At 42.0% G+C, this 26,342-nt stretch overlaps 1 protein-coding gene across 2 annotated transcripts in view; it reads left to right on the plus strand.

Annotated features, from left to right (window-relative positions):
* Positions 1-570: 570 nt before the first annotated feature.
* Positions 571-26,342, plus strand: part of epha4l (eph receptor A4, like) — a 50,201-nt gene continuing 24,429 nt past the window's right edge. The window contains exons 1-4 of one of the 2 annotated variants that reach the window (XM_087794968.1): positions 571-710; positions 1,755-1,822; positions 4,041-4,704; positions 21,816-21,971. In XM_087794968.1, the coding sequence (XP_087651094.1) occupies positions 620-710; positions 1,755-1,822; positions 4,041-4,704; positions 21,816-21,971 (979 nt within the window). In that variant the 5' untranslated portion in view covers positions 571-619. The remainder of the gene's footprint in view (positions 711-1,754; positions 1,823-4,040; positions 4,705-21,815; positions 21,972-26,342) is intronic. The other variant, XM_087794969.1, reaches the window with a different exon arrangement.

The following is a 26,342-nucleotide window of genomic DNA, read 5'->3' on the forward strand; positions in this document are numbered from 1 at the left end:
TCTCAGGGCCCGGGACAGGAGTCGACGCTTCGCCGCTAGGTGGCGACCTTGGTCCGGTGTGGGTTTGACGCGGACATGAGGCTCCAGCGCTTGAGTTTTTTTTTAGTTTTTTTTTTTTTAAGAGAAGCAGCAGGACAGAAGTGATGCTTTGGATTCTGCTGCAAAGTGATTCTATAGATCCAAGGAACGTGCGTAAAATTCTTTAAAACTCAAGCCTACGTGACGCATTTTCTGAGGCAAGGAAAACTTGGATTTTACAGGAGTTGGAGGGTGAAGTTGTCGCTTGTGTGTGTGTGTGTATTGGAAGTGTTAAAGAAGGGGTTGGTAATGATTGCCCCCCCATAGACCCCCCCCCCCCGCGTTTTCCCATATGGATTGACGCGTCAGAGACCACTCACAAGACCCGCCTCCAGACTCTGGTGCGCATCGTTCGTGTCTCTCTTTCTGGTCCGCTTCAGTCCACTGGGATAGTAGAGAGAGAGAGGGAGTGCTGGAGAGAGTGTGTGTGTGTGTGTGAGAGAGAGAGGGAGAGAGAGAGAGAGAGAGAGAGCAAGTAGGACCTGGGAGAAGAGCAACCCAAAAGGAAGACCAGGAGAGAGTCAAAAAACGACGCGCAATAATGGCACTCATGGCAGGGATTTTGTTCGCGGTTCTTATTCTGGGGATTTATACGATTGTTTCCACGGCGCGGATTTACCCTCCGAATGAAGGTAAGGAAATGCTGCGAGGATCGTGGACTTGTTGGCTGCGTTTGCGCTCCACGGTGCGCGCCGACTGCGGAGATCCACTTTTTTTGTACCTTAAAAAAAAAAAAAAAAAAACTCTGGATGGATTGGAAACGACCGAGAAAAGTGTCTCAGGTGATCGCGATGAGACTTTCGTGGAGGAAAATCTGGACTGAAGTGGATGTCCGAGCGTTTTTTTTTGTTTTGGTTTTTGCGCACCGTCGGACTTGGAGCTGTCGCGGGCACCGGGATTGAATACTTGTCCCGAGCTATTTGAATGTATAAATCGTCCTGGAAAATAAGTGCACCTTGACTGTATTTCAACGCGAATCCAACTCCAGAACTCAACTTGATCGATTTAAATAGTAAAAAAAAAAGGAAAAAGACGCGGAATAAATTGAAATCAGTTCCAAAATGACGCTCGCTCGGACACGAAAATCTCTCTTCTTCTTTTTTTTAAATAAATCAATCTTTGCGAATTTCAATTGTGTATAAAACGTCTAAAAAGTCTGACTACTATGATTTTTTTATAATAATGTCGACTTTTATTTTTACAATTTTCAACGCGTTTACGCACTCAAATTTAACCTTTAATAAAACATATAATTCTTCTTTTTTTATAGTCTGTAAATGTGTTGGACGTGGACTGTCTTATTTTAGAGGAAGAAGAAGAAGAAGTGAAAGCGATCAAACATCAGGGCATTGAGAACAAATGTGTTTGCGCTTCAGCTTCACACCGACGGCGCCGTAACGGATTGAAACCACATCAAACAGACGCAGATCTTATGGCGATTTAAAAAAAAACAACATTATTTTAAAGCCACAGGAGGATGAAATATTTGTCGTAAAGAAATGTTTTTCTTCAATCAATCAATCAATCAAAAAGACACGCGTAAAGATCAATAGGCGATTACGCACAGCGTCATATATTGTGGTTTATTTTAAATGAATTTTTTAAATCTCTGTTTTTCTCTTCATATCAATGCAGACAGAGTTCTTACTTCTGCTCCTTTTTTGTGTGTTTTCCAGTCACGTTACTGGACTCCAGATCTGTACAGGGGGAGCTAGGATGGGTCGCCAACCCGACAGAAGGAGGGGTGAGTACGAGCGAGAACTGTCTCCCCCCTTGTTCGGGCGCATGATCATCCATTGAGCAAAAGTGGATAGATTATAATCCGAGTCTGGCACGATGTCCTCACTAATATGAGGGTTTAAAACCGATTACTGTGTCAGCCTGAAAGAGTACGCCCAGAGGGGTTATAATGTGTATTCATAAATGGAATTTGTGTTGATGATATATTTTTTATTTAGATTTATGAAAAAAACTATGATGAAAATAGTTGGATGAAACTGAGCAGGGTTAATTTGATTTATTCATGATTTCATAGATGATAGTCACGTCTGAGTTAAGGTAAAATGATTCTGTGTTACTGTTTGAATAAATACAAATAATGTTTATTCTGTTTTAAGTATGTACCTCTAATTTAAGTGAAACTGAAGTTTTGAAATGACCAGATTTCAAATTAAATATCGCAAAATTGTGCATATAATGGTATGAGACTTTCATAAATGGTTAGTCCTGATTTAATTCTCTGGGGAAAACACAGAAGGAGTAGTTCAGATGAAAGTTGTTAAACCTTGCATTTTTATAAGACAAACCAAATAAATAAGGATTTTGGCAAAATCTAAATCTTCCTAAAAGTCCAGGACTCAAGTCCCTGCCATCTTTAACCCAAATATGAACCAATAAAAACGCATTTCGGGACTTGGCGACCTCTTCAAATCTCCATGGGGTCCTCAGAATCCACCTTAAGAACCACCAGTCAACAGGCACCCCATCGTCCCCCCCTCCACCCTCGCTCCCCCGTCCTTCTAACTGCTCTGTAATGGTCAGATGCAGGGGCAGATACTGCAGCGGGCGTCAGGTTTCCTGAATAGCCGGTGGGTTGAATCGGCCTTTGTGGAGAAACTTTATATCCCTTTCCACCATTGAGTGGAAGAGCGAGAGAGGAGGGTGAGAGTTGCTGGTATGGGGGTGATCCTGGCAGCTGAGAAAGGGGTCTCCTGGAATGGCTGAATAAAAACTGGAAAGTGCAACAGGGTTCAAGCTCATCCCGGGCCGGCGACCGCATCCAGAAGTAGACATGAACTCACATAAATACCAGGCTTGTGTTTGATGGTAGAGCACGAGGAGATCCTTCTGGACGTCGCCACCGACGATCAATCCCAGGCAGCATTTGGCGTCCGTCACAGTCGTGGAAAGGCGATGCCGCCCCCTGTCGAGCAGCCCCATGTTTAAAGAAAATCAATTCAAATTAGTAGCAATTACCTTGTCTAATGAATACGCCGTCGTGGGATCCGAACTACATATTGTGCGTCTGTCGCAGTATCTGCTGCCGAGCCTCCACGTTAATGAACTTGGCTCGCCGTTTTTTGTTCTGTTTTCCTGCTCAGGTCCTCCCCTCAGCCATTTTGTTAGCAACAAGTGAGTGACAGGGTCCTGGCAGCAACCGGCAAGTCTGCATTCACCCTCTCATGACCACCAATTGGTTTTTTTTTTATCCGCACTCTTTCCTACAATCGGGGTGAAGCCTTATCTCAGTGCTGCTTGATCACACAACAAAAGAGAGAGGGATGGCCCAGAACGAAGCAGTAGGGAATGACGGACAGTTCGCTTTTTTCCAGACGAGAGAATATGCGTTTTATTTCTTGCGTAAAGCAGGGGTGTCGAACTCTATCACACAAAATATCCTAGCCCTCAGGATACCAATTTTATATTTACCTGGCAGTATCATATTCCATTCAACCCCAGTTTCTTCTCATAATAATAATATACTGGCATCTAAATATGACACCGAAATAAACCATTAAATACTTTTATTTTGAGTCAATCATCCGGCGGGACACATAAAAATGACTTGGCGGGCAAGATTTGGCCTTAAGTTTGAAACATATGTTGTAAATAAATCAAATGTAGCACCAAAATTGTATCGTATAATTAAAACTCTGGAGCAAAAAAAACGACTTAGAGAACATCCAGATCTCCTCCCGTGTGTTAATGTGTTTCTATCATTGCACCACAGTTATTACTCAGCTATTAAATTCATTTTCCTCCTGCAGTCATGAGCGAAAACATGAATATTCATCTGTCTCCGGTTCTATGTTAAGATCTAACAAGGCTATTAGGTGCTCCTCATAAAATATGCATGTAGTTTAGGCATCAATTAATAGCTCTACTGAGACTCAAATATTGATACTTCTCCCAGCTTCCTCTTGAATTTTCATGATGAAGTTTAAACGTATTTGTTTCCCCAGTGGGAGGAGGTGAGCATCATGGACGAGAAGAACATCCCCATCCGGACGTACCAAGTGTGCAACGTGATGGAGCCCAACCAGAACAACTGGCTCCGCACGGACTGGATCCCCCGCGGAGGGGCTCAGCGCGTCTACATCGAGATCAAGTTCACGCTCAGAGACTGCAACAGCCTCCCGGGGGTCATGGGAACCTGCAAGGAAACCTTCAACCTCTACTACTACGAGTCCAACAACGACAAAGAGCGCTACATACGCGAGAACCAGTTCAGCAAGATCGACACCATCGCGGCCGACGAGAGCTTCACCCAGGTGGACATCGGAGATCGCATCATGAAGCTGAACACGGAGGTGCGGGACGTTGGCGCCTTGAACAGGAAGGGGTTCTATTTGGCCTTCCAGGATGTTGGAGCTTGCATCGCCCTCGTGTCCGTGAGGGTCTTTTACAAGAAGTGCCCTTTGGCCGTACGAAACCTGGCCCAGTTTCCGGACACCATCACTGGAGCTGATACCTCCTCGCTTGTGGAAGTTCGTGGATCGTGCGTGGATAATTCCGAGGAGAAGGAGGTTCCAAAGATGTACTGCGGAGCCGACGGCGAGTGGCTGGTGCCCATCGGGAACTGCTTGTGCAACACTGGATATGAGGAGCGCAATTCCGAATGCCAAGGTACAGAATTGATCACTAATCTGCAGGTTTCACAGATTTTCAACTCTTTGTCTTTAACGCTATTGTTCTCTTTGGATCACTGCCTGGTACTTTTCTCCTTGCTTGCCTGCTTTTGTGTCTCCAGTGTGTGGTTGGGTGATAGAACCAATGATGGCTGTAAATGAAGTAATTAGTTGCCCCGGTGGGAGGTGTTGCTCAATGGTATGGATCCCATGAGAATAGAGGACACCAGTAAAACAATCATCATGCCTTTCTCCTTGGACGAAGGTCTAAAGAATAGGAGGATTTATCAGTGATAGTTGTGAGGGGTAGTGAAAATGTGCTGCCCTGAGATGGAGGTGAAATTGCAAGCTTGCTCTTCTTTTAGGCCATTATTCTTATTCCGTCCGACAGATACTTAAGCAGGCTATTTTGATGGAAGAGCGAAGGAAACCTTATCCGTTGATCCAAGTACCGCCGTGGTGTCAAAATCAAACTTTTCTATTGACGTTTTGAATTCAAGAGGATCCATTCAACTTGTTTCATCTGGTTATTTGGCAAGTGTGAACCGCTCAGCCCCGAGCCAAGGTGCCGTTGTTCAGCGGCCAGACCTTAAGATGCCGGTCTGGGTTTACCGATACACCCTCTCCGCCCACCCGCCACCCACCACCTAAAAGCAGTGAAGGGGTCAAAGGCTGGGCATGGGTGATTAACACAAGGACAGACAACTACACCTCTCCTAATTTACGAGGGAAGCCTTTATCTTGGACGACTAATTGCCTGACAAACCGGGGGCCGGTGATTTAGGGGCGCTGCTGGCTGCTTGGGAGGCAAACAGGGCGAGAGCAAGCGCAGATGGCGCTGTGTTTTTAGTTGTGTTTGTTTGAGAAGACGTAACATTTCAGTCGTAAAAATTCTCCAAGAATGTCGTCTCCCTCTTTCGGACACCAGGCGGTGGGGGGTTGGGGGGGGGGGGATGGTCAGTGCCAGGAGAACTTCAAGGAGGGAGACCATGAAGTAGTTTGATTTCTATCGTATTTTCAAATCAGAATCTGAGCTCATATCCAAAACTTTAAAGTACGCTGCTTATCGTGACTCTTTCGCTACAGTTAAGAACATGGTCAACGTCTTCCAGCAAAGCAATAAAGGCTTAAATTTTAAATGACTAATGCAGCCCAGTAAAATCTGCCAGCTTTTCAACTGACAGTTCAGACTTTGAAGCCAATATATCCATTTAGGTCTTGTATCGCTGCATCTGCAAGAGTTTGTTTAAGAGCGACTGGTGCCAGTTTGAGCTCGAGATCATCTGTTTAGAATAATCCCCCAAAACTTCTCACCCTTTGGTTGGAAAATAGGGGGCTATTTTTTTTTGTTGGTTAAAGCTGGGGTGACTTGCCAGAGGCGCCGGCCCCTGTGGCTCGACAGTTCAAAGGTTCCGACCACTGTCAGTCCTCAAGTGCACTAAGAAGCTGGTTAATATTCTCAATTTTGACAGGCTTTATTTGAGGAGGGGGGTGTTTTACCTCTTAACGTTAAGCCAAGACAGAAGCCTGACTGAGTGAGGGGGTAGGAGGGGTCCTATCAATAAAGGGAGATATGGAGCTTTTTCATAATAGTCTCAGACGAGTCGTTGTGGGTCTAAATCTGTCTGTTCAACTATGTGCGTCTGCACAAACATGTGCGTCCGCATTCGGTGTTTTGTATCCCTGTGAGGTTACAAGGGCACCTTGGCCCCTGGTTCCCAGCCCAGGATGAATGGGCTCTCCTCCATCATTGTTCCAGACAGCCGCAGAGTCGAATGAGCGTGGCGCAGTATTTGGGGTAAAAGAGGTGCAAGGGTGGGAGGGGGGGCAGCTTGGGGTACCTAGACCATTGCATTCTCCGCCCCGGCAGAGGTCACAGGGCATCCCCTCCTGCATCCATCTTAGCGCTTTGCCTGACAAGGTTGTGGATCCGGGATTGATTAAGACATCAGGGTTTTGACAGCTGCGGAGAGCGCATGTGTGTGCGAGAGTGCACGAGGTGGGCCAAGGGTGTTCACCCTGGGCCAAGGAAAGAGAGGCACTAGGGTCCCAGGGCCCCCCGATGGAAGGTGAAGGGACTCTGTATGTTTGCATATAGGATCCCTTTCCTTGTTAATGTGCTATGTTGGGAAGGGGGCCGGGGGGGTCAGGGTGTCTCTCGCTCCTCATCTGCTGAGGCGATCCCCTGCTGAGTCGCGGGTGTTGATGAGCCGGTGGGGGAGAGTCGGTGTTGGGTAACAACAATTATAACTTGGGGGGTGGAGGAGAAAAAAAAAGCGTTGGCTGCAATTTTTAAACTTTTTTTTTTTTGTTTTGCTTTTTGAGAGAGTTGATGGGCTTTGTCTGACTAAAAGTGTTCTCGGGTAACACTTTGACGAAGTGTGACGGTGGCAGATGCGCTCGACGCCGCAGTATTAATCTGCGAACAAACCCCCCCCCCCCTTGAACATGTCACCCACCAAAGCGACTAATCTTACCGTATATTTGGAGTTATACAACAAGACTCAAATAAACAAAAATGTTTGAGGAATCACTTAAGACTTTGAAGAGGGTATTTTTTTTTTTTTTTTAAATGAACCTTTAATATTATTATACATTTAGCTGTAAAGTGTTAAGGAAGTGTTAAGATGCATTAAATATGAAGCTGCTCCCCTTTAGTCCAGCCATATATACCTGGGTCCAAAATTCTAGCTTTGTACAGTGCTAAATGTGCGTTATTATAAATACTAGATAACAAGTAATCTTAAACTGAATTTTTAATCAAATAGTCAAAGTTATCTTATTAAAGGAAGGGTAGGTATTCTTTTCATCATATTGCCTGAATCCTATTCAATACATTCTTTTTTGTTGGAAAAATAAACCTGTTATTTTGTAAAAGAAAAGTAGTTCATAGAGAAGTGAAGCACAGTGTGTATTTGTAATCGCTCTTAAACTTTATGTTCCATTGATAACTATAAAAATAATTAAAAACTTCCCCGGTAGAATATCAATACCTGGTGACTTGAAATATTTATACCTTTGAGCTTCAACTTGGCCTCCTTCTGTCATGAACATCATCATCGTCATCATCATCGAGTTAATTTTATTCCAGTCTGCTGCTTCTACTTTCTACCTGGGCAGTCGGCTGGAACGTGATGATGACATTGAGCTCTCCGGCTCCTGTCCTGTTTCGACCTCTGCGATGATTATCAGGCAAACCTTTGGCGCCTATAAAAAAAATAAAAAAATGTTCAACCTCTTATATTAATTTCACGCCCATATTTGTGCAATATGCAAGTCTAACCATCGATCTCTTTTATCTATACACTTGTATTCTCTTGGCGTTTGTTTCCAATGAATGAAGTTTTGTAACTTATGGAAGTAGTTTATTCAATTTAGAGAAATCAATAACCACTGACAGGAACTTAACTTGGGTATGCGTTACATACTCTCACAGCGAAGGTAGATGATCTCATCCCGGACTCATTTTGTGGCGCTGGAGCAGAGAATCTGTTGCAGGAAAGAACAACAAATTTAGAAAAAAAAAGGTGTTACAAAATGTCTCCCAAGCAATAGTTTTTTGTTTTTTTTTCTACTGCTGTAATTTCTGCACGTCTTCAACTAGCTTCAGGATCGGGGGAAGCGTCCAGAACTCCCCGGCACGCTCCGGCTTTTTACTGGCGCTGGTGAAAGAGTAAAGTCAAGAGAGAAGGGGTTGGTAATTCACTCGCCATTAGCCGAGGTGCTGAAATGCTTTTCCTGCTCGGGCTGCCGTCCTGCCACACTGTTTGTTCCCCGAGCAGCTCTTGACACTCATCGCCCTCTTCTCCGCTTCCTCTGAGCGCCCTGGTCGGGACAGGAAGCCATTGGTGATTGAGCATGACCCCGGGCGGACGGCTATAGTGCCGCAGTGTGTTTGTAGAACAAGCATTTGTCTTTCCTCTTGGAATGTCTTCCTCTGAATATTTCCCTTTTGTAAATCATTTCAAGGACAGTAGGTTTCAAAGAAAGCCAGAGGCTGGAATGAAATAATTGGAGCGGCCTTATCTTTGGGCAGATGATTGGAAAACACTGTTAGGCCCATACTGACCTTGCATTACAAAAAATACTAATTATTAAACTATCTTTCAAACTTAAGGAGCAGTAGATACACACTTATTCTGTGTGAACTAGAATGACTTTTGTTGGTATTTCTGCATTTATTTAAGTTGGAAATTCTAGTTAATTCTTTCTCTACTGGTCTTTGCCACCAACATAGAAATGATGAAACATGAAGTACAACTTTTCCAGATATTTCTACCCAAGAAAAACAAACTTAAAGTGTATTTACATTGAAATTAAAGTAGTTAACAAAGGGTTTTACTTAACCAAGTAAGTATTAAGTGTATTTTCAAAAATCTGGACATAAGATATGTATCACAATCCAGAGGTAGTTATATAATATATTGTGATATATTTTGATAGTTTAGGAACAAGGATGTATTTGTAGTATTGTCATGTACTTGACTCTGGTGTTGTGATACTGTAGGAACAAGGATGTATTTGCAGTATTGTCGAGTACTTGACTCTGGTGTTGCAGATTTTACAGACCACATGACTTTTGACGAATTTGTAACTGATTTCCTTTGTTTTCAAACCAAAATATGTGCAAACATCAGATTTAAAAACTGTCACTGTATCCTCTCGTCCTCAGTCATCGTCGGGTACTTGCATTATTTCATTGTTCCTTTAGCTGTGGAGGATGTAATGACTGCTGCCATCTTGAATATTTAAATGGTATTGTGAATAAAAAAACGTACACGATACAGTATTGTGGTAAAGAATACTACGATATATCGCCGTATCAATTTTTCTATATATTTGGATAGATCTTTTTCCTACTATAAACACATGTTTTTATGGTGTTTTTGAAACTGTAATTGCATTTAAACAGTCAAAACCAATTAATAAGAATAATTGTAACTTTTTTTTCTTTTTTTTTAAACTAAGCGTCACGTTCCTTCTTCATGAGTTCATGTATATAAAATAGTAAGACAAACTAAACTTTTCATAGTAAGACATTTAAATAGTGATTAAAATAAAAATAAAAAACCTTTGTTGAAAGAACAATGTGAGAAAAGCTTATGCTGGTTCAAATGGTTTTATCCTGGTTTGGATTTGCTGGGCTTGAGTTAGTCTATCCTCTTTAGAGGGTTTAAATCCCAAACCTGAATAATCAATTTAAGAGCCTGTTGGAGGCTGATAAAGCTGTTCATTAAATTAACCAATAATAGATAGAAATTATGTTAATATATGTTACAAGTGATAAAGACTTTGTTTGGTTTGTCCTTTAATTTATTTATTTTTCCCTCAGAAGCAACAAGTGTCTTTCGAATAAATTTTTTAAGCAAAACATTCCACATGGCAGTTTTGAACAGATTGATGTATTTAAAAAAGTACTTCAGTTCTCACACAAACATGTATGTTTCCATCTGTTCTGTCCATCCAAACAAGGTCGAAAGAAAGTAGGACGAGTGTCGGGACAATTCAGTCGTCAACTGTTACACAGTTATTACCAGTTTTAATACGGTCCTCTACAACGCCATAAGTGACATAAACTCAGTTGAGCGATGGCTTTTAAAGAGTTCTTCTTTGCTCCTCTTCTCTTTTTTTTTTTTCAAGACGCATCCTCTCTTTGAAGCCTGTGAAGGGAAGAGCGAACGATAAAAGCAGTCAGCAAGCAAATTAGCATGTCAAAAGGCCCTGAATCAATACCCGGCTCTACCAACACAACCCCGGACTCCTTTCACCCCCTCCTCCCTCCTCCCTCCATCCATCCTTTCCCCGCCGTTCTCCCATTCCTCCGGCTGTTTCCCTTCTTATCCCTCCATTTTTTTTTCTGCAGCACACTCCCCCCCTTCTCTCTCTTTTGCTCTCTTGCCCCCTTTACTTCTATTTAGCTCACATTAAATTTTCTTCCCCTCATTCCGCAAACATCCTATTCCCCCCCCCGACAGCTAACAGAGCTGCAAAGAGAGATGGACGTATGTATAGGCAGAGAAAGACGGACTGAACGAGGGAAGAAGAGCGGTGATTAAGTGGGCTGTTTTAGGGAAGCGTTAAAAAAAAAAAGAAAAAAGAAGGGAACGCGGCCACCGTCTTTGTGCCGCACAAGAGGCATAACAGACCCTTCTCGTCCAAGGAGGGCACGAGATGGAGATGGGGAGGTAAAGGAGGGAGGGAAATGGAGAGAAAAGAAAACAAAAAAAAAAAAAACGAGAGGAAGTGAAGTGTAAAGAGATTTAGTTCCAGTCTGGCAACAGTGTTTTTTCTTTTTTTTTTTGCGCTTCATCTGTTGGTTCACAATTGCACCGAAATCCCTTTGATCCCGGGCGATGTGTTACTTAAGGGTCCGGGCGTCCATCTCTGGTGTGAGCATCCACACTTGTGTCACATCCGTATCATAAACTTCCATTAAAGTATCAATCTGGATGTTTGATCCGGGCCGCTCAGATGATGGACAGGTCGCTATCTGACCACGAGAGGCTGATTGCGAACACCTTTTGAGTATATATTCCCTCGCTTTCCTTCCCCTTTCCCTCTTATGGCTGATTTTTATCTTCCGCCATTCCATGCCGAGGGAGATGGTAGGTGGTCTCTCCTTCGGCGTCGCCGTCATCATCCTCCCTTCTCGGGGTGCAGAGTTCAGTGGCGGAATCAAAGGCTGCTCCGTGGCAATCAGTTTAGGGGTTATGACAAAGAGCCCTCGGAATAAAAGGGCTGCTCTGTAATCAGATGGGCCCTGTGACAGGACGCGGTGCCCATCTAAATGAGCCCCGGATCACCCCTTTTATAATCACGGCTGGCGGAGGGAAAACGAAACGCTGGTTTCGTTCTGCTTGGAAATGTAAAGCGTATGTAGGTGTGGATAGAAATAGAAATTATAGACTATAGACTATTTTTTCTGTATTTCAAAGGCAGCAGTTGCTGTTTTTACTTTTACTTGTCTAATGCAAATGCTTATTAACTGTCACTAAACATCCCATAATGCACTGCAGTTCAAGTGCTCATGTGAATTGTTATGTTTAGAACATTTATTTCAGTTTTTTTTGTCATTATCTTGATATTTGATTAATCCATCGTGCCATCAAACTCCTGCAGAAAGCGAAACAACACAATACAATATATTAAGTTAAGATAATCCTTAATTTGCTCCACAATAGGGGAAATTTGGAATTTTAAAAGGAGAAAAGATTAATCATAAAGTGCAGATATGAAAAAAAGAAAGAATACACAATAATAAAATAATAATAACAAAATAAAGATAATAATAACACACAATAATAATAAAAATGCAGTAGAACTACAATAACAGTTGCATGATAATATTCATTTTATTGATTGTATGTATACATTTTAATATTGTCAATCAAATATTGTACCTGGCAACACTTCATTGTGTTTACGTTTTATCTATATATTTTTTTTAATTTATCCTTTAAAAACATCTTAAAAGCAAAAATTCTGACCCATAATGTATCAGATAATTGACAAACTTCTGTAATACAAAGATAGGAACTCTCTGTTCTTTATCTAACGATCTCACGCTTAAAAGCCGCTATGATGTCAGAGGTTACGACCCCTAAACTGCATGGCTGGTAAACCGCGGTGACTCACGCAACATACGCTCATATATAGAACAAGTAGCTTCATGTTTATATCCATGTTTATACTCTCATTGCAACAGCGTCTCTATAAATAGTGAACATGGAAATGACCTTTGGTAGCTCCAGACTCGAGCGCTTCCCCCTTGTTTTTATACTAAAATAAGAAGACCAGCTGCTTGCTGTCACTTCCCATTTAGCATCCTGGATCTTACTCGCTAAAGTAGCAATGATCTTCTCAAGACACACTCTGGCTGGGAAGCTGTAAAAGTCAAACTGGGATTTGTGGCGAAGTCCGAAATGAGAATAGATTCACCCTCGTAATGCCCTTTTGCTACGTTTTATGAACCCCGGGTGGAAGTTTTGAGTTCAGGTATCGGAGCTCACGCTGTGAATACATGTGTGTACATATCATCACGCCGAGCACATGTGATTCAATCGCACCTCCGGGGATGCAATGGGGGGGTTTGTGGGGGGTGACGTGCCGCCTCTCGGCGGGAGAGCTGAAAATGTAATTTGCCCAGATCTCGTCAAGTCGGAGAGCGGCGGATCTTTTTCGGCCCGAGAGGCAGAGGTGTGTCCATGCAAGGGCACGTCTGCGGGATTAGAAACCCTGATCCCCCCTGATCCGCAGTGAGCTGTCAAATACTACTGGAAGGGGGAGCGAAAGAGAAAGACACGATCGCTCACAGACTCTTACCACGGATGAGGGTGAGGGATGGAGAGAGGGAGGAGGAGGAGGAGGAAAACAGAGGAAGTCGGATTGAGGATTTGAAATTTAGAGAGAGAGAGAGAAGTGATCGAAATGGGGTCACGTCGATTCATCCCGTGTGTGTGTGTGTGAGTGTGAGTGTGTGTGTGTGAGAGTGTGAGTGGAGGCGGCGGATAAATGACTTCCCTGTCCGGAGTCTCTGATAAACGGCTGGAGATGTGGAAGGTGGTGTGGGGGGATCACGGGGTGCAGACGGTGATCACTCCTGGAACAAGGCGAGCGTCGACCTCCAGCAGCTGGGCTTCATATTACTGTCAATATCGGGGGGTCTGTGTGTGTGTGTGTGTGTGTGTGTGTGTCGCACATCAGCTTCAAATCATCTCGCTGTTAGTGTTGGAACATCTTCCCACTGGAGGAAAAGTGCCAGAGGAGTCTCTTGACGGCGTCGTCTTTTTTCTAAAAACATGACCTCTTTCTTCTTCTTCTTCTTCTTTTTCTTCTTCTTCTTCTCTGCGTTTCATTACACGGTGGAATAATATACATTCATGCCATAGCAAAAGAACGGACGCAGATGAGTTATTTTAAGATATTTAAGAGACAGGAAAACTTGTATTTTACTTGTAGAAACTTCTCATTTTTTACAGATGAAAATGTTTTGGGCTCTCAGGTGAAATATATGGAGTCGTAAATAACAAACACATGTTAGTTTGGTTTGCAGCAGTGATGCGATGTATCATTAGAACAGCCAGAAATAAATCTTTTTTTTTTGACAGCACCTCTGGGTCTTCTCGGTGAGCAGTGAAAAGAACTTTAAAAGATATAGAGAGATACGAGGAAAAGGCAGATTTATTTCGAAAAACGAGAAAGAAATCTTAATAATGCTGCCTACTGTTTTACTGTGGCTCTGAAAAGGAAGCTTTTTTAGTATATTTTCCGTGAAATTTACAACCAAATATGGCTTAAAAAAAACTTGTAAATGCAATTAAAAACTCAAACTTTATTTAAAAACTCAAACCTCAAAGTTTAATTAAAATCTTCAAATTCAACCTTTATTTAAAAACGTCCAACTAAACCTTAAACCTTTATTTGAAAACATTGCTTAATCCGAACAACATTTCTTTGTTTTTTCTTTCTTGTTTTAAAAAAAAAATGCTCTCATTCCTTTTGTTATGATAAAGTGTATGCATAGTATTTAACTACATAATCATCATGTGCTTTGTATAACCTTTCTATATTTATCTTTCCCCACGAAAAACCTGAAAAAAAGAGTAAAAATCAACTTTTATTTGAAAACCTTAAACTCAGCTTTAAATTAAAAGTAAAATCCCTGATGATACATTTATTTTTAAATACATATATGTATCCTAGCTTCAGCATCGAAGTTGAATTAACATTTGAACCACATGTAACAACTGACGAAATTGAAAATCAAACCTGTTGTCCTTTGTCTCGATACGTAAAGCCCGGAGCTAAAATGCAACACGACCTTTAACCTCTCTTCGGGGAAGGCTTTGACTCGTCTCAGGTTAGCAAGAGAAGCACATCAACACACAAAGTTTATGGAAACACACACTTGGAATTCACATTGTAAAACCAGCTGATGAAAGCAGGAGCCAACACCAAGCCAAAGGCCGGGGGTGCGGGGGGTTGAAGCAAACCTGGTGAGTGAGGTTTGAAAGACACCTCCAGAGGTCGGAGGTCGAAGCATTGACAGCCAGCGCCGCGACCTCGAGAGCCGTCGCTGGACAGTCGAGAAGCCGTTGACCTGAGAAGGATTTGCTGTACGCCGGGCCGAGGGCCGCTTATAACTTCGGGAGCTCACAATTGCCGGGACACAATGGTGTGTTCTCAGGGGCGCACACCCTGACGTGCACGCGCACACGCACAATAGGTGTTTTTCGGAAGGCCCCAGACAGGCTGTCGTCTCGGCGCGGCGACTAGATTACCTAAACAAACAACCTAAAAATACCTTCGCTTTTTAACCCTCGAGTCCTGCCTAACTCTGAGGAGTCAAACATGTTAAACTTCCTCTTGAGACGACGATTCAGATGCTTTTATACGATATTTAATTATATTATTATATTTTAATTGAGAAAAACACTGCTTTAACTTTAACCCCAACATTATCTTTTATGTGCTTGAGAGTATAACATTCATGACACGAAGAACTGATAGAAAGAACATTTTTAAACATCCAGAATTCACTTGAGTAAAGCAGGAATGAAATGGGGCTTCGTTTATTTATTTATTTCCTTAAATATGAAGCCGCAGACTTTATGAATTGGCTGGATTTACTCACATTACAGTGATTCCAGATGGCCTGGTATCATTAACAGAGTCATTACTCCAATTAATTGAGCCAACATGCAAATGGCAACACATGGACTGAAGCATATATCAGTTCATCTTTTCTCACTGTTATTATTTCATAAGCAGGTCCAGTGCTCAATGTTGGAACTCTTTCTTTTCTTGTCAAATGCTTTTTTTTTCCTCGAGATTTTTAACAAGTCAATTTACGAAAAAGGATAGGAAAATCAACCCTGAGACGAAATTAAAACAACTATATTTACTTAACTCTCTTTTTTTCTTAAATAGACACATGATTTTATTTAATTATTGTTATTTTATCTACCATTTTGGATCATTTGAAAGTCCAAGCCAACAAAAAAATGAGGCTGAAAATAAACACTTCAAGCCCAAATCATTAACTACCAAAAACCTTTTTTATTTATATTATTTCAGGGGTCAGCAACTTTTTTTTGCACCACGGACTGATTTAATGTCGGCAGTTTATTCATTGAAAGTTTGTATTTCCCTCATTTTCACTGGTTTACATGTTTCTTTTTTGAGTAATCTTGACTGAAACACGTGTCAAGAGTCACAGACTAATGTTACTTCAGAGAAAATATATATATATTTTTAAATGTTACACCTTTCAGACACCTGTGTTCACCTGTGTCACAGTTTAAACAATCATAAATAGTGAATGTCGTCGCCACAACAATCCAAACTTCTGTACGGCGTCTGTCGCAGTTATTTGTTATGCATTTGTGCGACACGTGCTTCACATTTGTTTACAGAATTGCATTCGAGGGGCCTGTTGAGACTCCGATCGCTTCCTCTTCCTCTAACCTATTCTTAGGGTTCGTGTGTGTTCCCCTCACACATCCTCAACTGCTGCGAGTAGAATGGTTTAACGCTCCCTATTGTTTTGCGGTGTGTGCGCCTGATGCTGAGTGTCCCCGTCGCACAACAACATTAGCATACTCACCCGTGTCCCCTTTCTTCATAATTGAATTGAAATGAAGCTCTTTTTCCTCGTAAACAAAGTCAGGAAAGCGCAAAGTTCACTCCCTGCTCAAAGTCACCCCCCCCCCGCCCCCCCACCGGAGAAGAAGTCGAGTTTGCAGATTTGTTTACCTTCCACTGCCTGAAACTAGGCTCGCGAAGTGAGTCGGTGTCTCCGCCAGAGGACGTTTGAAGGGCGTCTCGCGCTCACCTGATACCGTGCAGGTGTACGTCGAGGCTTGTGTGTGTATACCCACGTATTGTATTAAAACCATTACCCACCTGCTGTGTGAATTTTGGGTCACAAAAGGTCCTTGGTGGCTTGGCGCCTTGCCTGGCTTTCAGTCCAACCACCCTCTGGGAGCTGGCATGGGTGCAAGCCTGGAACCTGAGTCGCCCCCACCTGCTGTGGCCAAGTTAAACAGTGATTCACCCAAACAAAGACGGATCTGTGCGCACCTCTTATCTCTATTCTGTCCATTCTGAAGCGGTTTCTCATTCACTGTCTATTTACATTTTCTCTCTCTCATGGCTTTATTTTTGGTATATAAGAGCGGCTGTACCTTTTTATTATCCTCGGTGCCCCTCGCCCTGGTCCCGCTTGGGCGGAATGCTTGAGATTTTTTCTTATATAACTATTGTGCGAAGAAAGCTCGAGCTCTACGTGTCGCTCGGAACGTTGAGACTGTGCTGCACAGGAAGTCCTTCTGAACAATTTTGCGCTTATTCAATACGAAGCGTAACAATATAGGTGGTCCCACGGAGAAATATCTCGGCCCACGACCGGTCACTGCGTTGGGCGGAACCTTTCTCGTACGTCAGAGATGGGAATCTAAAGAAAAAGCCCCCGCAGATGTAGGTGCCTCCAATCATTGGCAACCGAAGAATTTCCTTCCACACGTTTTAAGGAGAATAGACCCTTAAGCTAACAATCAGGATTGTTATATTTAAGTGTAACAGAAAATCTGTTACACAATACAGGGCGAGGTGCCTTGGCTTGTGTCCCGTCGTAGGCATTTTAATTTGGTCGACCCTTTTTGTGATTGATGCGAAAACCATTGATCAGCGCCGGTGGTTTTAAAAAAAAAGACAAACCGTGACACCGCCGACATCAGCAATGATCGTCGGCGTCAGCCTTCGAAATCCTTCATTAACTTTCCTTTCCTTTTGTTCCTCTGCGTTCATTAGCGCTAACAAGGATGTCAAACCAGATGCTTCTACCTGACTCGGCTTGGGTTTTGCATCTTGAAAAAGACGGGGCCACCGGGGTCGGGTCAAGGTCAAGATGTGTCGAGTGGACGACATCAATCACGGCGTTCATCTTCGGTGGCCGTGTGTTTCTCATCCATCACGATGATGGTTTTTTTTTCGCTTTTCGGGCGAGGGTCTTCGTGTGGGTAATTAATAACCCTCGGTGACAGGATTAATGAGTTAACCTGCCCCGCTGTCCTGCTGTTCGAGTGGCAGACAGCAAATTGTCAGCTAGTCTTATTTTTTTCGGCGACTCAGGTGGTTAGTTTGTCTGTTTTTGAAAAGACATGGCAAAGAAATGTAACAGTATCCCACCTGGCCCTGGAAAAAAAAAAGGTTTCTTCCCACAGGGGTTGAAATAAAGATAGATGAGACGCAAGGGGGCGGAAGGATGAAGTAGTAAAGCGTCCTCAATAGAGAGCTCCGGCTCCTTAAGGTGTAGGGGAGGCTGGCTGTGTTCCCTGAGGTCCTGAAATGTGAGCGCTTCGCTTCTTGTCGGCGTGGCTTTGTTTGGACGCCTTTCACTGCTCCTCTGAAGAGCTCTCACTGTCTGTTATGACTAAAAAAAAAAAAAGTTTTCATCAACCAAAGAAGATAAAGTACCGCCATGAAAGGAGGCAGTTTGAGCTTAATTCTTTTCCATTTTCTTTTTTTCAGAAGAGAGGCAATTGTTCCGCTCGGGAAGGCCTAGTTACTGTGCAACGTGTGCTGGGTGTTATTTTCCAGGGGATTTTGTGAGGCTTTTGTAGCACAACTTCCCTCACCTGCTTATAGTCCCTGGAGTATTGGAGCACTGAGTTGCAAAAAATATCTTGGTCCACATAAGTACCAGTGGACGGAAGAACTTTCTCTATCAAACCTTTAGTCAGACTTTTTTTTTTTAACCCTTATATCTGACCTTATAACAAAAACAATCAGGTGTTTATCATGAAACCCCATCAATCCTATCGTCGTGGTTAAATAGGCTTTAGAAAAAATCGGAATAAGTTAAAGAGGAAGTGTATTGGGAAGAATCTGTCGATAAATAGCAACTAGGAAAAGCCGGTTTGTTTTTTTCACTCATCCAAGTCATGGTTATCCAAGTAATTTTGGCAAGACGTTACAACTCTTATCCAAAAAAGCTTCATCATTTTTTTGGAGAGCCCGGAGTTTTGATTGCAACACAAAAAAGGAACACTGTGTGAATTTACATGTTAATTGGTCTTTAAAAAAATAAAATCTATACCGGGCTATTAAATATTGGTATTGTTAAATAATATATCCATCAAGGGAACAATTTAGCTCCCTAACTGTTCAACAAAACTGTCATTATTTTCCCAATGAGCTGTCCTTGTCATCCACTTCCTGTGGATTTCAGGGTGATGTCATTCACTGCAATTCCTGCTTCCTTTTGACTTTTGCGGAACAAAAAAAAATGCCACAGCAGAATCCACAGGACATGGGTACAACTACTCATTAAAATCCCACAGACTTCTGCCTCCCCCTACATTGTTACCATTCCTCAAATTGTGATTAAAGACAACGGGGATGAGAACAGGGTGGAGGGAGATTCTGACAAAAGAGGGAAAGAGAGAAAAGACTTGAGCCATAGAGAATGACTGAATGAGTGAAAGAGCCACAAGGTAGAAGGTATGTCCCTTTTTTCTATAAGGGATTCTATCTTTCTAGCTTTTTTTTCAGAGTGGAACAGTAAGTCACCAGTCTTTTGTACGTCTTTGATCTCTCAGCGCCAGGATTTGGCACCTGGCTGACTCTGTCTGAAAGAAGCCCGCCGAGTGAATGCCCAGGATAGCGAGGAGTTACGGAGAGCTAAAAAAAATGGAGACTGTGTGAATGACTTTGTAAATTGAAGACATGATGGAAAAAGTCTGTCAGGAAAAAACAGGGCTTGACTTCAGAGCCCGGTATGAAGGTATATGATGAAGGCTCTTAACTCTGATCCCATAAAAACTAAACACACGTGGGTCCATGTGTCTATGCATTTGCATCTGGGGGTTTACCGCAGCTGGCCCGGCCAGTGATAAATCCAGCAGGTCTTAAGTGAGATTCTTCCCAAAAGCCGTGGACTCCGGGACCACCCACTAATGTGGTCTGCTGCCTCACACAAGCTCCTAATAGAAAGCAATTTCTGGGCCTTACTTGGATTTTCTCGTTCCTTTCCGCAGGGCAGTCGGAGCCATAAACAATTTCTCCACTGTTGACATCCCACTTTTATACCGTAAATCTGTGATGTAGGTTTTTGCGAAGTAAAGACGCCGAAGCTCATCAGATGGCTGAGAGAGATTCAAAGTTTTAAAAGGGACATCCCGTGGGGACCCCGGCCTGGGATGGTTTAATAATTGCCAAGTTAAAAAACTCATCAACTCCACACAGTTTGACGTGGCCTCGTCCTTAACTGTGTCCCTCTAAAGAGGCTCAGACCCGGATGCTGTGAAGCATGGCACTCAATTAACTCTCCCTCCAGCTTCCAGATAAGGGGGCATCCTCTTTAACAGCTGGTTGACCCCAGTCTCAACTCTGGCCACTTTCCTGGTCAGCGCACATGTACAAACCCCTTCCAGCAGCCTATAGTGTTTTTTCACTTCAAGCGGTCACAACCTTCAAAACAATACCAACAAAATCCCAGTGTCTTTCTGTCCTCGGTGGGGAGGGTGGACATTAAAAACTGCTTGGAAGATAGAGAGATAAGACAAAGAAACTCCCAACTAATCTCTTTCTTTTTTGCATCTGGGAAGAAAAGAATGGTGCACCCCCGCAGGCTACATCCAAAGACAACCGTAGCTTAGCGTTAGCGAGTGAAGCGGCAGGGATTTTGCCCCGATTGAGTGAGCGGGATAGGCCTAAGAATAGCTCAGCAGGTAGCTGCTAGCCCGGGACAGTCTACGCTATGCGATGATAATCCAGCGGCAGGAAAGAAGGCGCTGTGGGGCGAAAAAGACCCGACTTCATTACGCCCCCAGGAGCGGGAACTGGTGGTATTTCAGAGCTTGTGGATTGAAAAGCCCGTTTGAATGGTTGCTGGAATGTGTGTTTTTGTTAAAGGGACGGACTTTCCTCTTAGTGTGGCGCATCTGGAAAGGGACTAATCTAGTTTTCCGTGTGGTGAGCACATGTGGGAGTTTGTTTTTTTGTGTTGCTCCTGTTGTAGGTAGGGTTCCCAGTTTTATCTATAACAGTACACAACTCTAACCGTTCAGTTTGAGGTAAGATTTTCTCACCTGTCTACCAAAAAAAAAAGAGCCACCAAAACCCAGCTCATCCAACCAACCGGCATACGTTACACTTATTGATTTACATGCAATTTGGTCCAATCACTGTTGCAACATTTCGACACCGCACCTCTTTAAGAATACTTCTATTGTTCCCTCCTACTGGTTCAGCGCTCACTGGTTGAAATCTAACTCCCTCGCTATTATAGCGACAGAATGACGAACGAGAAACTCCTTGAAAGACGAGCCGTCCAATCAAACTGTCACTCAGGAAGAAAAAAGGGGAAGTGGTAGCCAAAAAAGTAAGAAAAGTGTCACTTCCATCTTGTGATCACCGCGCATGGTTTTGCGTTTCGGCACAAAGAGCACAAACAGGTTCCTGTGAGTGACGGATGGCCTGCTGTGCCAATTGTGCAGGCAGTTGTTGGTTAAATGGTCCAAGAATGCCAACAGGTCTGATTTCATCCAGATCCAGATCTCGTCATCAGGGGCATAGCTTACATTTCGTGAGGCTAAGAGGTAGTTACATGATCCTCCCACTCGTGTGAGAGGATTGATGCTCTTTCCCTGCATCCACCTTGAATAATAAAGTGCATGTTTGGCAGCGTGGACAAGTGTGGATGGATAGTCGAATAAATAAACCTCAGTATTAAACATGGAAAGAAAAAAAAAACGCATGAATCTCTTGTTGTGCAACAATGAAAAATGAATATTTACCCGCTATTGTGTTGCCACGGTTACGTCTCCCGACTGTCAAACTGAAGATGACCAATGATGTAAACACGCTTTCTGATTAAACAGAGGATTGGCAGCGTGGATTAGTCGGTTGGCTCCAGGATGATAAATAATCCTGATTTACCTGATCCCTCGACATTCCATCAGGAGGTCAGAACTTACCCCGCTTGACATCAAGCCTTGGCAGAAGTCTATAAACCCACTTCTGTATTCACTTTCAAAACATGCGCTTGCATCAGCGCCAAGTATTCATGTGATTAAAACCTGCCTTCTCTCCGTTCGCCCCTTCCAGCCTGCAAGATCGGTTACTACCGCGCTCTGGCCACAGACGGCGCCTGTTCCAAGTGTCCGCCTCACAGCTACTCGGTCCGAGAAGGATCCACTTCCTGCGTCTGCGACAAAGGATATTTCCGCTCGGAGACGGATCCGGCGTCCATGCCCTGCACCCGTAAGTACCTTCGCAATTTATTGTAAACATCAACATTTAGTGGGGGAGGGCAACTGCATCGGGTCAAAGGAAAAGGGGGCACAATGGGGGCGGAAGAACCCCATGGAAATTAAATCACATCCAATTTCAATGACATTTAAACCATATTTAATAGCAAAAGAAATGGAGGAAGACCTCCCATATCTTCTTAATTTCAATTAAATATATACCATTTATAAACAGGTTTTTTTGTATTTCCTATAATCTGCATGAACTTTCTCTCTTTCTTTTGTAAAAAAACGAAACTTTATCATGCATTTTATATAATTTTAAATACAATTTACTTAAAATAATAATGAAATAAATTAAATTGAATAAAATGCTGGCATAATAACACCTTCTTTGCATTAAACGTATTTTACTTTCAAGATATATGAAATATTCAATCTTTTTTAAAATCTTAAAATAATAGGAATCATAATACAATTATATGCAATCAAATTAAAACCTAAGCTTGTTGAAAATGTTACCATCATATACATGTCTTTATTTGTAACGTTCCATCTTTTGGCTTGACGGCCCCTTATAACAGCCATGTATATAATGTGGCCCCCGAGGAAATACAATTGCACACCCCTGACTTAAATGAACAGATGTCAAGTTGTTGTTGTCACTTCTATAATGAACCCCACATTTAATCTTTATTTATTTGAAAATATAAGTACTTATGTCATGAAGAATTAAGCTTTTAGGTTGATCTTCCAACGTTTGTCTCAGTGATGGTGACAGGGTAACTCTGATTGGTGTCATATAGTTTGGTGTTTTAACAAATATATGAATCACAATGACTACACAGAAAGTGTTATGAGCAGCTCTGCTGGTCGATGCTGCTTCTATTGCCTCTGAGTCATGGCACCGACAGAAAAAAGTGAAGGCAGAAATCACTTGTATAACACTCCAAAGAAAGTCGACACTTACTTTCCTCGGGAAATCACAGCGATCATGTATTCATAAAAGCAGTTATGCGTGAGTGACTGAGTGTCAGAATGCAAATCTGGACAACTAAAACATCTGTTAAGCTGCTTAGCTCATAGTTGGCACGCTACGAGGCCCAAATGATCTGTCAAATTGCTGCGGATTCATCACTCACGCGAAACTGTTTATTGAATCGGACAAATCCACACGGATTCCACCGCCGAGCGGTGACAAAACAGAGCGGCCTCTAATTATCAACTTGATAGATTGTATCCAGACAGAGTCGTCCAGCGTGAGTCTGCACTTGTGTGTGTTCTGCTGTCAGTTTAAGGCCACACTCGATACATTGATGCAAACAATGCCGTTACACCACAAATGAGTGTAAATAATACGTCGGTTCCCAATGTCTGTGGTGTCAGTAGGAAGTGTAGAATACTTAGATCAGTATAAAGTATTACAGAATAAATGGGTCAAATGGTTGAAAAGTCCATTGTGATCATTTCATACCTCAGTTTTGATTCATGTGCCATCATAACACTTAAAAAATGACCTTTTTTTGAGGCTTAAATAAATGTTCTGAGTCCTGAGTATGGTAAAAAAAAAAGGATAAACAATACCATTATAGTGGAAAAAAAATCACTTGTCGGTCAGAAAAACCCAACCTACCCAGAAGTCGATATATAGGATATTTAAAAGCCTATAAAGGTGAATTTAGGAATGCTAGAGTCAACTTTTGCACTAATGGGAGAAAAAATAATTTCCTGTTACTATACTGCTGTATATTTGTGAGTTTATAACAAATAAACAGAATAAAAAATATGTATTTCCCAATGTTTAAAGTGATATTTTTCTAGTTATGTGTTTGGATCCCCCCTAATATCAATTTTTGTTTAAAATAAACACTTATTTTCTCCCCTTAAAATGTATTTGGCGACAACGAAAATCAGACCCTTAATGAAACTATCATGGTTTTGATCAGTTTCTATAGGAAAAAAGTTAAAAAAAAAAACACAAAATATGTTTTTTAATGAACTGAAAAAAAAGTTTTTCTTCCAGCAACACGGGCGACAGATTCCAAAAAGAGAAGCATGGTCATCTTTTGAAGCGTTAAATTGTCGAGACAGTCGTGATAACTCACCAAAACGGGCGATTAAAAACATGCAAATGTGTTCTACCACAGCAAATATTCCAGTGAATCAACGTCGTGTCCCACAAGAACGACGGCCTGCGCTTGTGTCTCCTGGCACCGTGTAAATTTCAAGTGTCCCCATTATCTTGTTAGTCAGTGTGGCGTTTAACTACGGCGGCTGCTGGCAACAGCTGCCAAAGCTCATTACTGGGCGGCGTTTTTATTGGATCCCACGTCGCGATCAACGCCACATTCCTCGCGCTATCGTAACTAACCCGGCAATGGTGGGACTCTCCGGCCGACCTTTGACCCCTTGCCTCGTCAGCCGGCCAACATTTGATCTCTGAACTCTTGCGCGGGTTCTTCGTCTGCTGTTTTTCTTTTTGTCTGTGTCAGTCCTCTCTTATTATGGCTGTCGTTCACGACTCTCTAGTTTTCATTTAGTTTTGCAACCAAATCTTTCTTGTCTCATCGTGATCGAGGGAATTTAATAAGAGAAGTATTGAAAGCTGTTTACTAGAGGGATTGACTCTCAAATATTTTTTGTTTTTTTGGTCTGTTCGTGATAAAAAAAGGAATATTGATTTAGGCATTTTTAACTTTTTAATATAATTTTGATAAAAGAGCATGAGTTCAGTTCCAGCCCAGCCATTATTCAGCAGGTTTTGCATCCATGTATATTTGACTGTATGCCGATGATGGTCTGCTGTACTTGTGTATCTCCTAAATTTTAGATTTTATTCAATGGCTCTTGTGAGGAAACATCAAGCAAAAAACAATGAAGGAGAAATGTTGTAATAAAACCAAGCTAAATTGGCTAACTAACTATTATTTTTTGTCATTTTTATAGTGTTTATATTTGATTAACTTATATAGAAGGTCTATAAAAGTTCAAAACAAAAATCCTATAGTCATAGATTATATTTAGAGTCCAGTAAAAAAAGAGGTTGAAATATAGAATAAATACAACATTAAATGGTTATTTTCTGTCATCTTTGACCTCATAAGGGCCACAGAGATACAGGAGCCACATGTGGCCCTTTTTTACTTTGCCCAGGTCTGTTTTTATGACTTAACTAAGTACATTTTTACAGAATTCTTAGGATTCTAGTTTACATTTTTGTCTTTTTTAAGGCAATTTGCAACTAAACCTATTTAGTTAATTTCAGAACCAAAATTGATGCTTACTTTCTTTTTGGCTTAGTTTCATATTAGCGTCTAAAAAACTCATTTTCTGCTTATATCATATTATAATATTTTTGATGAATTTCGACACATTTTTAATCTTTACTGATTTATTCTTTCTATCATTTATTAGTACTGTTTATTTTCACTTAACATACCAAAAGGACAGTGGGTTGCACTTTCATTTAGTGTCCCTAATATCCTATTATTTATTTTAGCGTTTAATGAACTGAAATGGAACGTGTATCAAACTGAGGGATGTTAAAATCTAGTCAAAGTAGAAACGACAGATAAAAGCCAGAAAAAAAGATCTTGGTCCCAAACACAACTGTGTTCCAAACTTCCCGACTCAACCCTTCAGATTGACGAGTTTGAATTTTAAGACCATGTTGAGCTAAAGCGGCACCAAGGCTGCGAGCGCCACGCTCCCATTTTTCCTCCACCGCTCGCTCTCTCAGGATTAATTACCTGGTGTCAGTCACAGCCGACAGCTCTCCCACGCTCCCTTGCTCCCAGCGGTGCATTCTGGGAGAGCGACAGGTACAGCCGAAAGGTAATTTGTGTGTGCCGCGAGGAACGCAGACGCACACTGGAATGTGTTTAAGAGTCCATATAGACATAAAAGTTATATTGAACCAGAGCGCGGGTCGTCATGGCGACAAAACAGACGACAAAACACAGTGTAAATACTTCGATAAAGTTGCTCAGTTTCCGTCCTTTTTTTAATCTGTAACCAACACTAATATTGTCTTTGTTATCTTTGGTTTATGACCTAAAGTGACTTGGGCGTCAAGATAGCCGGGTAAAGATAAAGGTCAGCATTGTTGGTCAATTTATGAAACTAGATCCAGTTTTTCTTTTCAGAAAAACGACAAAATCTAATGTAATTTAACTTTTTTTCTTGCAATTTTTACATATAAATTAGACTTAAACTTAGACATACTTTATGGTCATCCTAGATATACAAAGTGTACACAGAACGAAATTTTGTTTGCATTAATGGCTCAGTCAAGTCATAAAGTGCAAAGATTTAGAAATAAATACTGTCTACTGCGTCTACTAAAATAGGCGCAAGAAGCAGTTTTTAAATGAACACGAAACTG

The sequence above is a fragment of the Callionymus lyra genome, chromosome 7 (genome assembly GCF_982586985.1).
Source record: "Callionymus lyra chromosome 7, fCalLyr1.hap1.1, whole genome shotgun sequence".
Classification (NCBI taxonomy): Eukaryota; Metazoa; Chordata; class Actinopteri; order Syngnathiformes; family Callionymidae; genus Callionymus; species Callionymus lyra.